Source organism: Eleutherodactylus coqui, chromosome 5 (genome assembly GCF_035609145.1).
Source record: "Eleutherodactylus coqui strain aEleCoq1 chromosome 5, aEleCoq1.hap1, whole genome shotgun sequence".
Classification (NCBI taxonomy): Eukaryota; Metazoa; Chordata; class Amphibia; order Anura; family Eleutherodactylidae; genus Eleutherodactylus; species Eleutherodactylus coqui.
The window spans coordinates 97,852,495-97,864,504 of NC_089841.1; the positions used below are offsets into that span (position 1 = coordinate 97,852,495).

The following is a 12,010-nucleotide window of genomic DNA, read 5'->3' on the forward strand; positions in this document are numbered from 1 at the left end:
GAGCAGGTACAAAGGCAAGCAAATCAAGTTATTAACGGAATAGGTGGACTACAATACCCAGAGAGGTTATCAAGATAGGGGTTAATTAGTTTAGAAAAAAGACCTAATAACTACTGTGTTTCCTTAAAAATAAGACACTGTCTTATATTAATTTTTGCCCCCAAAAGAGTCAGTGTCTGTCTTTATTTTTGAGGAGGAAGGGGGAGGTGTTTTATAATCCTCGCCTAGTAGACAGCGTTCGGGTCCCTCACGCTGGGCTGCGGCAGGCTTCCATGTACTCTTGAACACTGACAGAGCATTTCTTTCTAGTAGCGGGGCTTGAATCCTCCGCCTCCAGCAGTGCTTGCTCTGATTGGTTCATTGAGCGCCGCGTCAGCTACTTAGAACTGGTGCTCGATTAACCATTCATTGAAGGACATCAGGAGGGTTATTGATCCAGGGATTATTCCCATTGCCAGATTCAGATTTGTTGACCTAAAATTAGGAAAATTGTCTTCTACCCCATGGTTTGTTTTGTGCCTTCTGGATCAAAATTGCAAGATAACAGGCTATATGGGATGGACATAGGTCTTGTTTTTCAGCCTTAGAGTGCTTTTATGCGAAACGATTTGTCGGGCAGTGGCTCATGCCAGCGACTAATTGTTCCTGTGCTTTTACACAGGAACAGGCATCACTGATTGAATGGAGGTGGGGCTACCGGAGATGGTTCCAGCCCATCCGCCTCCATTCACGGTAAGCAAACAGTCGTTCATAAGTGAGCAAGCCTGTTTATGTGGAACGATACATCATCCAGGTTTGTGCATGCAGAAACTGAACGACGAGTGAGAAGTGAGAGACGTCCCATTCATTATTCAGTCGGTGCATGCCTTTACACTGAATGATATAGTTCAGAGGCTCGCTATAATCATTTGGTGTAAAAGCACCTTTACGTACTGTTACTATTTGGATCTGATTGTCCAACATTCTGTGCTTTATACATAATGCACTTGACAATGACTAATACTGCACATAGGTTAATAAAATAGATTTGTCTGCTTGTATTTAACAACATGTACTAACTTGTATGCAATTTGACTAAGTGCTTATTGTCTTTTTTTTTTTTTCTTTACAAAAATTTAAAAGGCGTTTAACTAGACCAACAATCATCCCATATGTATTGAGCCCCGCACAACAATAATGGCGTAATACTATGTGTTTCATTTATGAAGCCATTGCACTATTCGCTCTTCATTGTGAAAGACATTGTCCAGAGCCCCGCACAGGAATCTCACTCCCCGGTCGCCTGCTCCGGTCTGCGCATGCGCGGGCACATGAAAGAGCCAGAGCCGCGGGAGCGGGTGAGTGCCACACTGCTCTCTGCAGACGCTCGGGTCGGGTCCCGCTGCGAGAATTCTTCTCCAGTATGAGATGTGAAAAGATCTTCAACTGACATTCAATGTTTGATACATTTCGTCCCAAAACTCCAAAATCTGAGGGAAGAGAGAATAAGACTGACACATAATAAGCTGGTATTGATACATGTGGGTCACTGAGTTGCAGCTGAATGCAGTTGTTCGGTGAGTTGGGATTTCCTACTCACAGTTTCTACAAGTGTTATAGGAGGGGAAGTAACATAGCAATAACTCCATGCAGTATATGTCTGATTAGATATTCCACATACAAATAGCAATGTAGATTAAGAATCGCCTCTTGTGAACCAGTGATCCTTGTCTTCTGTGACATTCATTCATAGACCAAAATACAAAACATCTCTAGCTTACAAAATATTAGAAAAATATATATATGTATTGAAAAAGCTTTGATGCTCTGTTATCTTAATCAGGAAGTCGTCATACATTCAATTTCCAGCTTTTTATTTAAAGCAAGCGGTGGTAAATGCATTATCTGACATAATAGACTTACTTTGCAGTTGTCTGTAAAGTGCAAACTTGCCATTTAGGTGCTTCTATTTCCATATTAATGTAGGCTTCTTGTGGAAATCGGTTGCTATGGAGAAGAGCAGCCTACATTTTTAATGCTTCACTGGCATTTTTCGCAATGATTTCAAAGTACTTTATTTTATCTTATCATTTTAAGTTTTTTTTTTTAAAGCTAAACTTGTAGTTAGGAGCAAGTCATAAACGTACACTAAGTCATCACAAAGCGGCATTTTATGTAAAGTTGAGAACAACATGGCAATAGACCAGTGCTGATGATGGTGTAATCATGCATCTGTTGGGGCTGCAGTGTTTCAGGAGAAGTGCACATTGAAGTTTGAGTTGGGGCAGGCCACTCCGGCCTCTCCCCGCCTGCTGTATGCAGAGTGGCAGCTCCTCTCCCTGTTCGTGGATAGGGAGAGATGCTGTCTGACTGCATACAGGGGGTGGGCGAGAGGCTGGAGCCGCCCACCCCTGTGACTTGAGGCCCATTTACACATATAGATAGATATCTTTCAAAAGATTCAAAAGATCAGCGATCGTTTTGCACAAAGTACTAATAGGCACTAATTGCTATTAGTACTTTATTAGCTTCATTTGCATGCAAATGAGCTTCTGAGAGTTGTTGCAGAACTCCACAGGAGGTCTGAGCTCTGTAAATGGCTCCCATTGTTCAGCAATGGGCTCCAGTGGAGATTTCAGCACCATAGACAGCAGACACAGGCTGCAGTCCTGCTTATCAGCTGTTCTACCCACATTGAGAACTGAGAACAGCTGTAACAATGTTATCAGCTGAAATCGGCTCTCAGTGGGCAGAACACAGCATGCTGTCCTGCTTGTCAGCTGTTCTGTTGAAGAACTGTTTTCAAGCAGAACTGAAAACTGTCCTTTAACTGAACAGTGAAAGATGGGCACATTAAGACACAACAATTATCGCTGAAAAGACTGCTTCATTTCAGAATAAGGCACTCACAGGGGCAATAGGTTCATCTGTCTCAGGTTCATGCTGCCCATGGTCTGGGCAGCATGGACTTTACAGAATCCCTTTAAGTTGACCCCACAGTAAGGCCTCCCTCACACAGCAGCGCTGCAAAGCGCTGTGATCCTACTCTCGTTTTCGTCCACAGCTCCCTGCGGCCGACAGCGGGGTCTGGCACTCCTCATTATTGATGAAGTACGCAAAAATAGAAAAGACTCTGCTAAAAATCATGGTGCTGGAATCGCCGCGTTCGAGCAGATATCTGCTGGGCACCATTGAAAACGATGGGAGTGTTATACCGCGATTAGCGCAGCGCTCAGAATGCCATGGAAAGCACTTGTGTGAGGGAGGCCTAAGAAATCCAGGGGAGTCATGTCTGGGAAACATGATGGACAGAGAACAAGGCAGCCAAGGAATAAGGTATGTCCACAGAGATACCTATTCACGGGCAAAAGATTTTTCCTTTTTATTTCACTAGTGAAGGAAAAAATATGATGGTAGAGGCGCAGCTGACCGAAATATAAAGTACAATAAGTAAGCTTCTCCGGTTTATTTTATACCAGCATAAAAAGACGCGTTTCAGGGCCTCGCCCCTTCTTCAGTTATAGCTGAGTTGGCTGTTGGTATGTGCATGGAGCCTCTCTGCCCGGTACACCATGCACATACCAACACCTAACACAAGGTGTATCCCTAGCTTATAACTGAGGAAGCCAGCAATGGTTCCAGCAAAAATGGTTAATGAAAAATCTGCACCTAAAGCCCCTTTTACACCGGATAACTGGGGTGATGTGTAGGGTCTTTTAAGAACTTACAGCTTGTTTCTGCAGCTCCCAGAGAGAGATCAGTCCAGCTTATCGTTGAGGTGCTGCTAGTTCTGTCCACACATTCTGTGGCAGTTTTCTCATTATGCAGTATAATAGCTAGAAAACTCAATCAGAATGTGGTCGAGACTAGCAACACCTCATGAATAAGCTGGACTCCTCTATTTCTGGGAGATGCAGTAATGGGCTTTCAATTTTTTAAACCCACTGCAGTTTATCCCATAAGTGAGAAACCACTAAGGTTGGGACATCGAAAACCGATATATTGAAATATCGATACATCGCTAATGTTTTGGCGATACTTTTCATCGATATTGTTATGTCCGATATATCGGTAACATCGATAGTTTAAGGCGATATAGTATCGATTTTCGTAAAGAAGAGCGTGTGTCGTGTGGTCCGGTGACCAGATTTTCTTTCTTTACATTCTGCCCTTTCCTTTGTGTTGTACAGGATGGAGTTTTGCTTGAGGCACTAATGAACTTATAAGCAAGTTCTAGAAACTTTTGGAAAGTGTGAGGTGACTGTCACCAATATGGTTTGCTGCAGGCAAAGTGACTCTCAGAAACAGTGGGGTCTTCGGCCCCTTTTCCACATGCGTTTATGCATCGGGGTAGACGCAGGCTCCGAACGCTTGCGTCTAACGCGATGGCTGTGGGCAATGCTTTCTAAATGAAAGCATTTCCACATGCAGATTGAGGGCTGCGCTGAACGCAAGAAGGTCGCGTCCAGAGAAGGAGACGCAACATGTTGTGCGTTCAGCGTCTAACGCAAACGCAGTGCCCATAGAAAAGATAGGAGACCCATCTAACGCAATTACAATTGCACTCGGGGGACTGCGTTCGCGTTACCAGGCCCTGCATTGTTTACAAGTTGCCATGGAGACCGTTGGTCCCTCAGCAGCAACTTGAAAAAATGCAGGGCACGCAGCCCCACAAACACACACACGCATACACACACAGAGATCATGCTCACATCCCGTCAGCTCCAGCGTCCATCCTCTGGCTTCCTTGTAGCTGGCAGGACCTCGTTTCAGTGTGTTTACCTCCAATCATCTTTCTGCACTCCCGGTCAAGCTGGTGAAGTTATGTCTGCTCGAAGGAGCATTTTAAAGGGAGAGCATGTGAGCAAATTAATATTAGCTCATTAGATAACGATTATTGGGGCCAATGATAAAAAAAACTTCTTTTCATATACCTAATTTTAATGAGATCTTTAATATATTTTCAGGATGTTATTAATAGTTAGAAGTTAATAATAAATTCAACAGTTAAGTTTTAAAAGAAAACTATAATTTTTTTGTTCATCGTGTTGCTTTATTTAACCCTAGACCGGTTTTATTTTTATACAGCATTTAAAAAGTCAATATATCGAAATATCGATAGTTTTCCACCGATATTTTACAATAATCGATAGTTTGTTCATCAATAGTCGATACTATCGACTATCGATATTTTTGTGTCGATGTCCCAACCTTAGAAACCACTGAACTTGGCATGTCTGCCACTACTAGTTTGTGCTGCCACAGCGATAGCAGCATAAAGGACATGGCAGGTTCCCTTTAACCTCTTATAAGACATATAGGAGCAATAGTTTGGTTTGACTTGATGTTTGCTGGCCAATAGGTTTTCTCTGAGTAGAAAATATTACATAGTTTTTGTTTTTGCCACACTTGTAGCTGCCCTAAAAGCTGCAGGGGGCTTGTGCAGTTTAATTTTGCCCTACAAAGGTTGAGCTCATTCATGACCGATCAGAACTGATGCAAAGTTTCTGTTTACAAACTTCTATTGTTTAGTTGGCTGCTGCTCAGCCAACTAAACAATAGAAGTTGTTGTTATAGTTGGCTGCTGCTCAGCTCTTGCAAAGTCACTTGTGCATGGGTTTGATCAGAGGTCTCTTTTATGAGTGGCTTATAGAAAATATAAGTGTATGTTCACATGTAGTGGAAATGCTGTGGACTTTCTGCAGCACAATCCACATCATTTCCTCATCAAAAACAGACCCAAATCCATAGCTGATTCCGGCCTCTTGCTACTCTCACCTTGCAATCGGCAGCCCTCACCCGGCTGCTGCTACTAAGTACCGCAGCTGCCAGTCAGTTGATGTAGAAGTGGGCGCATCACCAAGCCGGCGGCCGCAGCACTTAATAGCAGTTTCCGGATGAGAGTTGCTCTATGCGCTGCAGTGTAAGGCTGCTGATTACGAGGTGAGAAGAGCGGCAAGCTGAAGTTGGCTGCAGATCCACAACTGATTTTGACTCTGTTTTTGATGCGGAAATGCTGTGAATTTTGTACACTTGAGGCCTGTTTCACACAGGAGACAAAATCGTGTGATTTTCTCACGTTGCGACAATGCTACAAATCGCATGTGTGAAGCCAATGCTTTTCTATGGGTTACTTCAAATTAGCGATGTTTTTGTAGCGTGCAACATTGCGAGTCAAAAACCTTGCGAGTTTTGCGATATGCACGCGACTTGCGATGTTTTGTAGCCCATGTTTCCCTATACAGCCTTCTTCTCTGTGGCATCGCATGAAAACGCAATTTCGTGCGGTGTGATGCAACTTTTACAGTAGGAAATCCTACTGTCAAAGCCCTAAACTAAGCCCTAGCTGCATAAAAAAAATACATCACATCTTCCTGCGCATCTCCCATGAAGCTCCAGCAGACTCGCTTGAAGTTCTCCTGCAGAGCTTCCTGGTTGGGACTTTGAAAATCCCCGCCTCCAGGAAGCTCTGCCTCTGATTGGTTCTCAAGTGCTGCCTCAGAGCTTCCTGGAGGAGGAGATTTTCAAAGTCTCGACCAGGAAGCTCAGCAGAAGACTTCAAGCAAGTGACGGGGAGCTCCAGGGAAGACGCGCGGTGAGAGGACAGCGTTGAAAAGGTGATGTATTCTTTTTTTTTTTTTTTTTATGCAGCTAGGGCATATTTTCGGGGTCAGACTTATATTTCAAACCCCACCCGGAAAATCCTTGCACGTGGTGCTTTAAAGTCACGCAACTTTGTAGCGCGTTGTGCGACTTTTTGTAGCACCACAAAATTGCAGTATCACCATGAGAAAATGCAGCAATATCACGCAGACCACTGATGCAATATTGCTGCGATTTCACTCGCGGCGAAATAGTGTCGCCCATTTGAAACAGGCCTTAGGCTTGACAAGTTGTGAAACTTTGGAATTAGGCCGCCTGCAGACGAGCGGGTCGGATCCGGCAGCGAGAATTCTCGCCGCGCGATCCGACCCGAGCGCTTGCAGGGACGAGCGCGTACTCACTCGCGCCTGGCGGCCCCGGCTCTTTCATGTGCCGGCTGCCGCGCAGCCGGCGCATGCACAGACCGGAGCCGGCGGCCGGGTGAGTGCGTGCCCCGCAGAAAATTAGGACACGCCGCAGTGTGTTTGCCGCGCGAGATTTCGCGCGGCCAAGCCGCGGCCATCTGCATAGGAGTGCGTATTTTAATGCACTCCTATGCAAACTTTCAGCGGCGGAAATCCCGCGGGAAATTCCGCGGCGGGATTTCCGCTCGTGTGCAGGCGGCCTTACGATGATCAATTTCAGTCAGGTGAACTTTGATCATTCTTTCTCCAAGTTCTTAATATGTTATGTCTATTTCATTCATATTGAAATAAGTAAGCCAAACTAATCACATACTGGTGCAAACAGGCTGTTTTATATATATCACTCTCCTCCTTTGAAGGCAATCTAGCGGTATTGCGGTTCTCTAATATAGATGCAGTACTGATGCACTGAGATTCATAATATGACCGTGTTACGGATTTGTATTATGCACACTTATAAATATGTTCATGTGAATCCGGCCATCCTCACAGCTATCGGACGTCTACAAAAAGTCTTTTATCTATCACCTGCTATGTACATGGACTTTACTGTTCCATCCAACTAAATGGAACCAGTCCCAACATAGCTTCCAGATACTGAAAGGTCAGAGCTAAAAAGCACCAAATTGGAGCTACATCCCACAATTGGGAATGGCAGGCCCTACCACTGCTGAATTTGGGTGATAGTGTAGGGATCGTTTCAGGTACTATTAAAACCATTATTTAAGGGGACTGTCAGTCATTAAAGAAAGGGCTTGACAGAGTAGAACTCTCGGGAGCATCATACAACTAGCAGGGGGCATTCTATAAGATGGATGATTTAATGGTTATTTTTTTCCTTAGATATATAGTACTTCATAACTAGTCTTTGCACAAGTTAATGTTTTTGATTTGTCTTGCCGCTAGCACATTTGGTGTAGAGGTAGAATTGTGCAATGATCATTGTTGTATTCTAGGCATTGCTGTTAGAATGTCAGATTTAATTTGGAAAGTGTGAACATTGGATATAATTTTTGTGACTGCTGAAAAAATAAACCTGGTTCCTCTGGTCTCTGTAGGCAGACATGGAGAGAGTCATGATAATCACTGGGCCGAACATGGGTGGGAAGAGCTCCTACATCAAACAGGTCGCCCTCATCACCATCATGGCGCAAATAGGCTCTTATGTTCCTGCAGAGGAAGTCACTGTTGGTATTGTTGATGGAATCTTTACAAGGTATGATAGAAAAATAAATGTACCTTTTTAAGCTATATATGTAATATTTTTTTTTTTTTTTACTTTTTTCAGAATTTTTATAATTAAACAATTAAAGGGGTTGTCCCGCGAAAGCAAGTGAGGTTATACACTTCTGTATGGCCATATTAATGCACTTTGTAATGTACATTGTGCATTAATTATGAGCCATACAGAAGTTATTCACTTACCTGTTCCGTTGCTAGCGTCCCCGTCTCCATGGTGCCGTCTAATTTCAGCGTCTAATCGCCCGATTAGACGCGCTTGCGCAGTCCGGTCTTCTGCCTTCCGAATGGGGCCGCTCGTGCCGGAGAGCTGCTCCTTGTAGCTCCGCCCCGTCACGTATGCCGATTCCAGCCAATCAGGAGGCTGGAATCGGCAATGGAGCGCACAGAGCCCACGGTGTACCATGGGAGAAGACCCGCGGTGCATCGTGGGTGAAGATCCCGGCGGCCATCTTACTAAGGTAAGTAAGAAGTCGCGGGAGCGCAGGGATTCGGGTAAGTACTGGACGTTTTTTTTTTTTACCCCTGCATCGGGTTTGTCTCGCGCCGAACGGGAGGGCTATTGAAAAAAACAAAAAAAACGTTTCGGCGCGGGACAACCCCTTTAAAGTTATTTTTATTGGGCATATTGAGAATATAATATAATATATTCCCTCTGGGAAACAGCGGAACCGCTTTAGTGAGGACCCCGCTTCCAGCACAGACCAGAAGTCCCGTGACTGCTGCAACCAAGCAGAGGCCGCAGCATCACCGCCCGTTCTCCTGCCATCAGTGCTCACCTCCTGGGCGCCATGGTACTAGGTGTTCGGAACGTGACACTGCAACCTCTTATTGGCTTCAGTGGTCACCTCTCTTGTGGACTATGCAGCAGAGTCTTCACTGGAGCCACTACACTGTTTCCCAGGGGGAATAGTGAGGTAAGTACTTCTTTTAAGAGCCCCTTTAAGACTCTGCATGGATTCAAATATTTCGCTAGTTTTGTTTTTATTTCTTTTTCCGCTTGTTTTCGCTGTCTGCTAGCAGTTGTTTTCTGCACTGTTAATTATTCTGTTACCACAAATCCCTGAACTTCCATTCTAAATAACTTATTTATTTACACAGACAACCGGCTTGTACATCTCTGGCAACGGGTTTTATGTCACCATTGCAGCATTGTTGTTTTGCGATTTAGAAAGTATTACATTTCTTATTTGGAATTTGTTCTGAACTTTTCTATCAAGATTAGAGCAACAACGATTAATTCTTAGCTTGTACAATTTAGAAGTATCGATTTTAATTGGAGTTTAGGCAACAAGCAGAAAACCCGCATACTGGAATCTTGTGCTAATTATTTTCTTCTCTAGCGGACACATCTGTAAAGGTCATTCTCTTAACACTTCAGCCATCTTATAAGCTGCTGTGCAGTCAAGCCTGTATTTATAGTGAATATTTAGGAACAGGAGGGTAAGTCTTCTCATACGGTACTAAAACAACATTATATGGTTCCTTGCCTCAAAAGTCCTAAGTAGCATGGTGCAAGAGCAATATGGAAAGTGCTTAACTTCATTGTGCAGATGAAATATATTGGTTGATGTTTTGAAAGAATAGAAAGTATATACACCGATCAGCTATAACATTGAAAACCCCCTGCCCAATATTGTGTGGGTGCTCTTTGTGCCGCCGAAACAGTTGTGGCTAGTCGAGGCATGCAGGGATCTAGCTATGGGAGGAAGGCAGGCAGGGCGCAAAATGAAGGTGTTTGAAGTTCCTGCCTCCCCATTCCTCTCCTGCCTTTGCTGCTGTAAGTCCTAACAGCTGTTGATCTAGGCAGTATCTCTGTCGGTAAAGACAAAAGAAGGCAGGGTGTCTGTAGAGAGGCTATGTCCTCAGCTCATCCGGCACTGACCGCACTGTTGGGATGTGACACAAATATTACACATACTTACCTCCTCTACAGATTGCTAACTATACGTGTGTAATATAGATGTATCACTTTTAAACTTGTCGTGGTGCACTGCAAGATTATTGTAGCGCCTGTGCTATTAGCGCAGCAGTCAATAGGAGGCTACAATAATAGTTGGGATATGCCAAGTGTCATATAGTAGTATTATATACAGTATGCATGCAGTATAGTGATACTATGTTTGAGAGATACTACTTTTTGTATTACTGTCAATCCATACTTTATTGTACTTTTGCGTAAGCACATTTAAAAGTGACGTGCATGTGTGTATATATAGGACTGTGAAACATCTTTGAGACAACTGTCCTAAATTGCATTAAAAAGTGGTCTTCTAGTGGGGTAGTTATTAAGAAAATGGGCAGGATGTGGTCTGGATAAGGGCATGGTCTCCTCAAGGAGGTGTTTTTTTGGAAAGGTTTTGCAGTATATTTTCTATATAATATAAAAGTATTTCACAACCATCATTGACACCCAACCCAAGCCCCTTTGCTGCATGCAGCGCTTTTTCTTCTCTCCAAAATCCGTCCAGCTGAACGGAAAACGGGTGGACTTCATTATAGTCAATGGGGTCCGCCCGGCGCTGTTCGCTTCCGTCCAAAGACAGAACTGTTCAGCTGCGGGGATTCCCCTTTCCTGCTCCCCGAACTGAGCCAACAAGCAGAATCCCCAGTGCAGGTGTAAAAGCAGCTTTTAGTTATTCATTATAGGTATAGAGAAAGAGCTTTGGTTGCTCATAACAGTCACAGTCCATAAAGGCCATTCACAGTTCTTGCTGCTTTCAGCCAGGGCACCATCTGCATGAAGTTTTGTATGTTCTCACTATGATCCACTGGGTACCTCGGATACACCCTGTGCTCCAAACATACCTGCTAATTAATTGACTGGATATTCAGGATCCTAGGGCCTCCTTCACACAGATGATTTTTTTTCAGCTTTTAGCTGTCAGAGGCTCCCATTGTTTTCTAAGGAGTCTCTCATAGCCTCAGACATTTTCGAGTTGAGTGTGTTCAATTTTGGGGCGTTTAGCGCTCCTTAGCAAAGTTCAGGAGTGCTAAAAGCCAGCGTCAGTCTCAGCGATGCTGCGGCCGAAAACGAAAGTAAAACGTAATAAAGCGCCGCAATTTAAATCGCGGCGCTTTCAGCATCGCCTGTGTGACGGAGGCCTAATACTGGAAATAAGAATCCTTTCAAGCATTGTTTCAAAATAAACTAAGGGATAGCCTTACATAAATTCTATAGAATGTCTTGCAGTCGGCATATTCATGTGCTGTAGGCTGGAGACATCGGGCTTCTGCTTGTTTTGTAATCCATGCTGTCTCTTTCCTATGGAATCCCCACTGTAGAAATCTAAATTAGACATGCAGCCAAAGTAAGTAATAGCTGGTAACCGGAGAACATGCAGTCTCGTAGTCTGAAGGCAATACTTATGGGAATATCTGAGCTCAGAAATATGCATACATGAATGGGGAACAAAGTGGCAGTACATTTGTATTGTTCTTTGTCAGAAGGAATAAATTATGAACGGCTTCCGCTTTAGTTAGACCTTTCCTGCTCCAAGACTGAAGAAATGTGTACACTTATCGCAGCAGTTTATCGGTACAGTGACACCAGTGTTGTGCCATACTGAACTTGTGTTGAAATGAATGACATTGTGGCACCTTCCACTCAGTACATGATGATGGTGGTGGTTTTAAAGCACTATTAACTTCTTAGTGACATGGCCTATTTTAGATCCAAAGACACAACTGGCTTTTGGGGGATTTTCTTCTCCACTTTTCAAAAA

General features: G+C 43.8%; 1 protein-coding gene across 1 annotated transcript in view; it reads left to right on the plus strand.

Annotated features, from left to right (window-relative positions):
• The window catches only part of MSH3 (mutS homolog 3), a 167,247-nt gene that overhangs the window by 134,725 nt on the left and 20,512 nt on the right, over window positions 1-12,010 (plus strand). Inside the window, exon 20 of the mRNA XM_066602947.1 lies at window positions 8,105-8,262. Coding sequence (XP_066459044.1) covers window positions 8,105-8,262 — 158 coding nt within the window. The remainder of the gene's footprint in view (window positions 1-8,104; window positions 8,263-12,010) is intronic.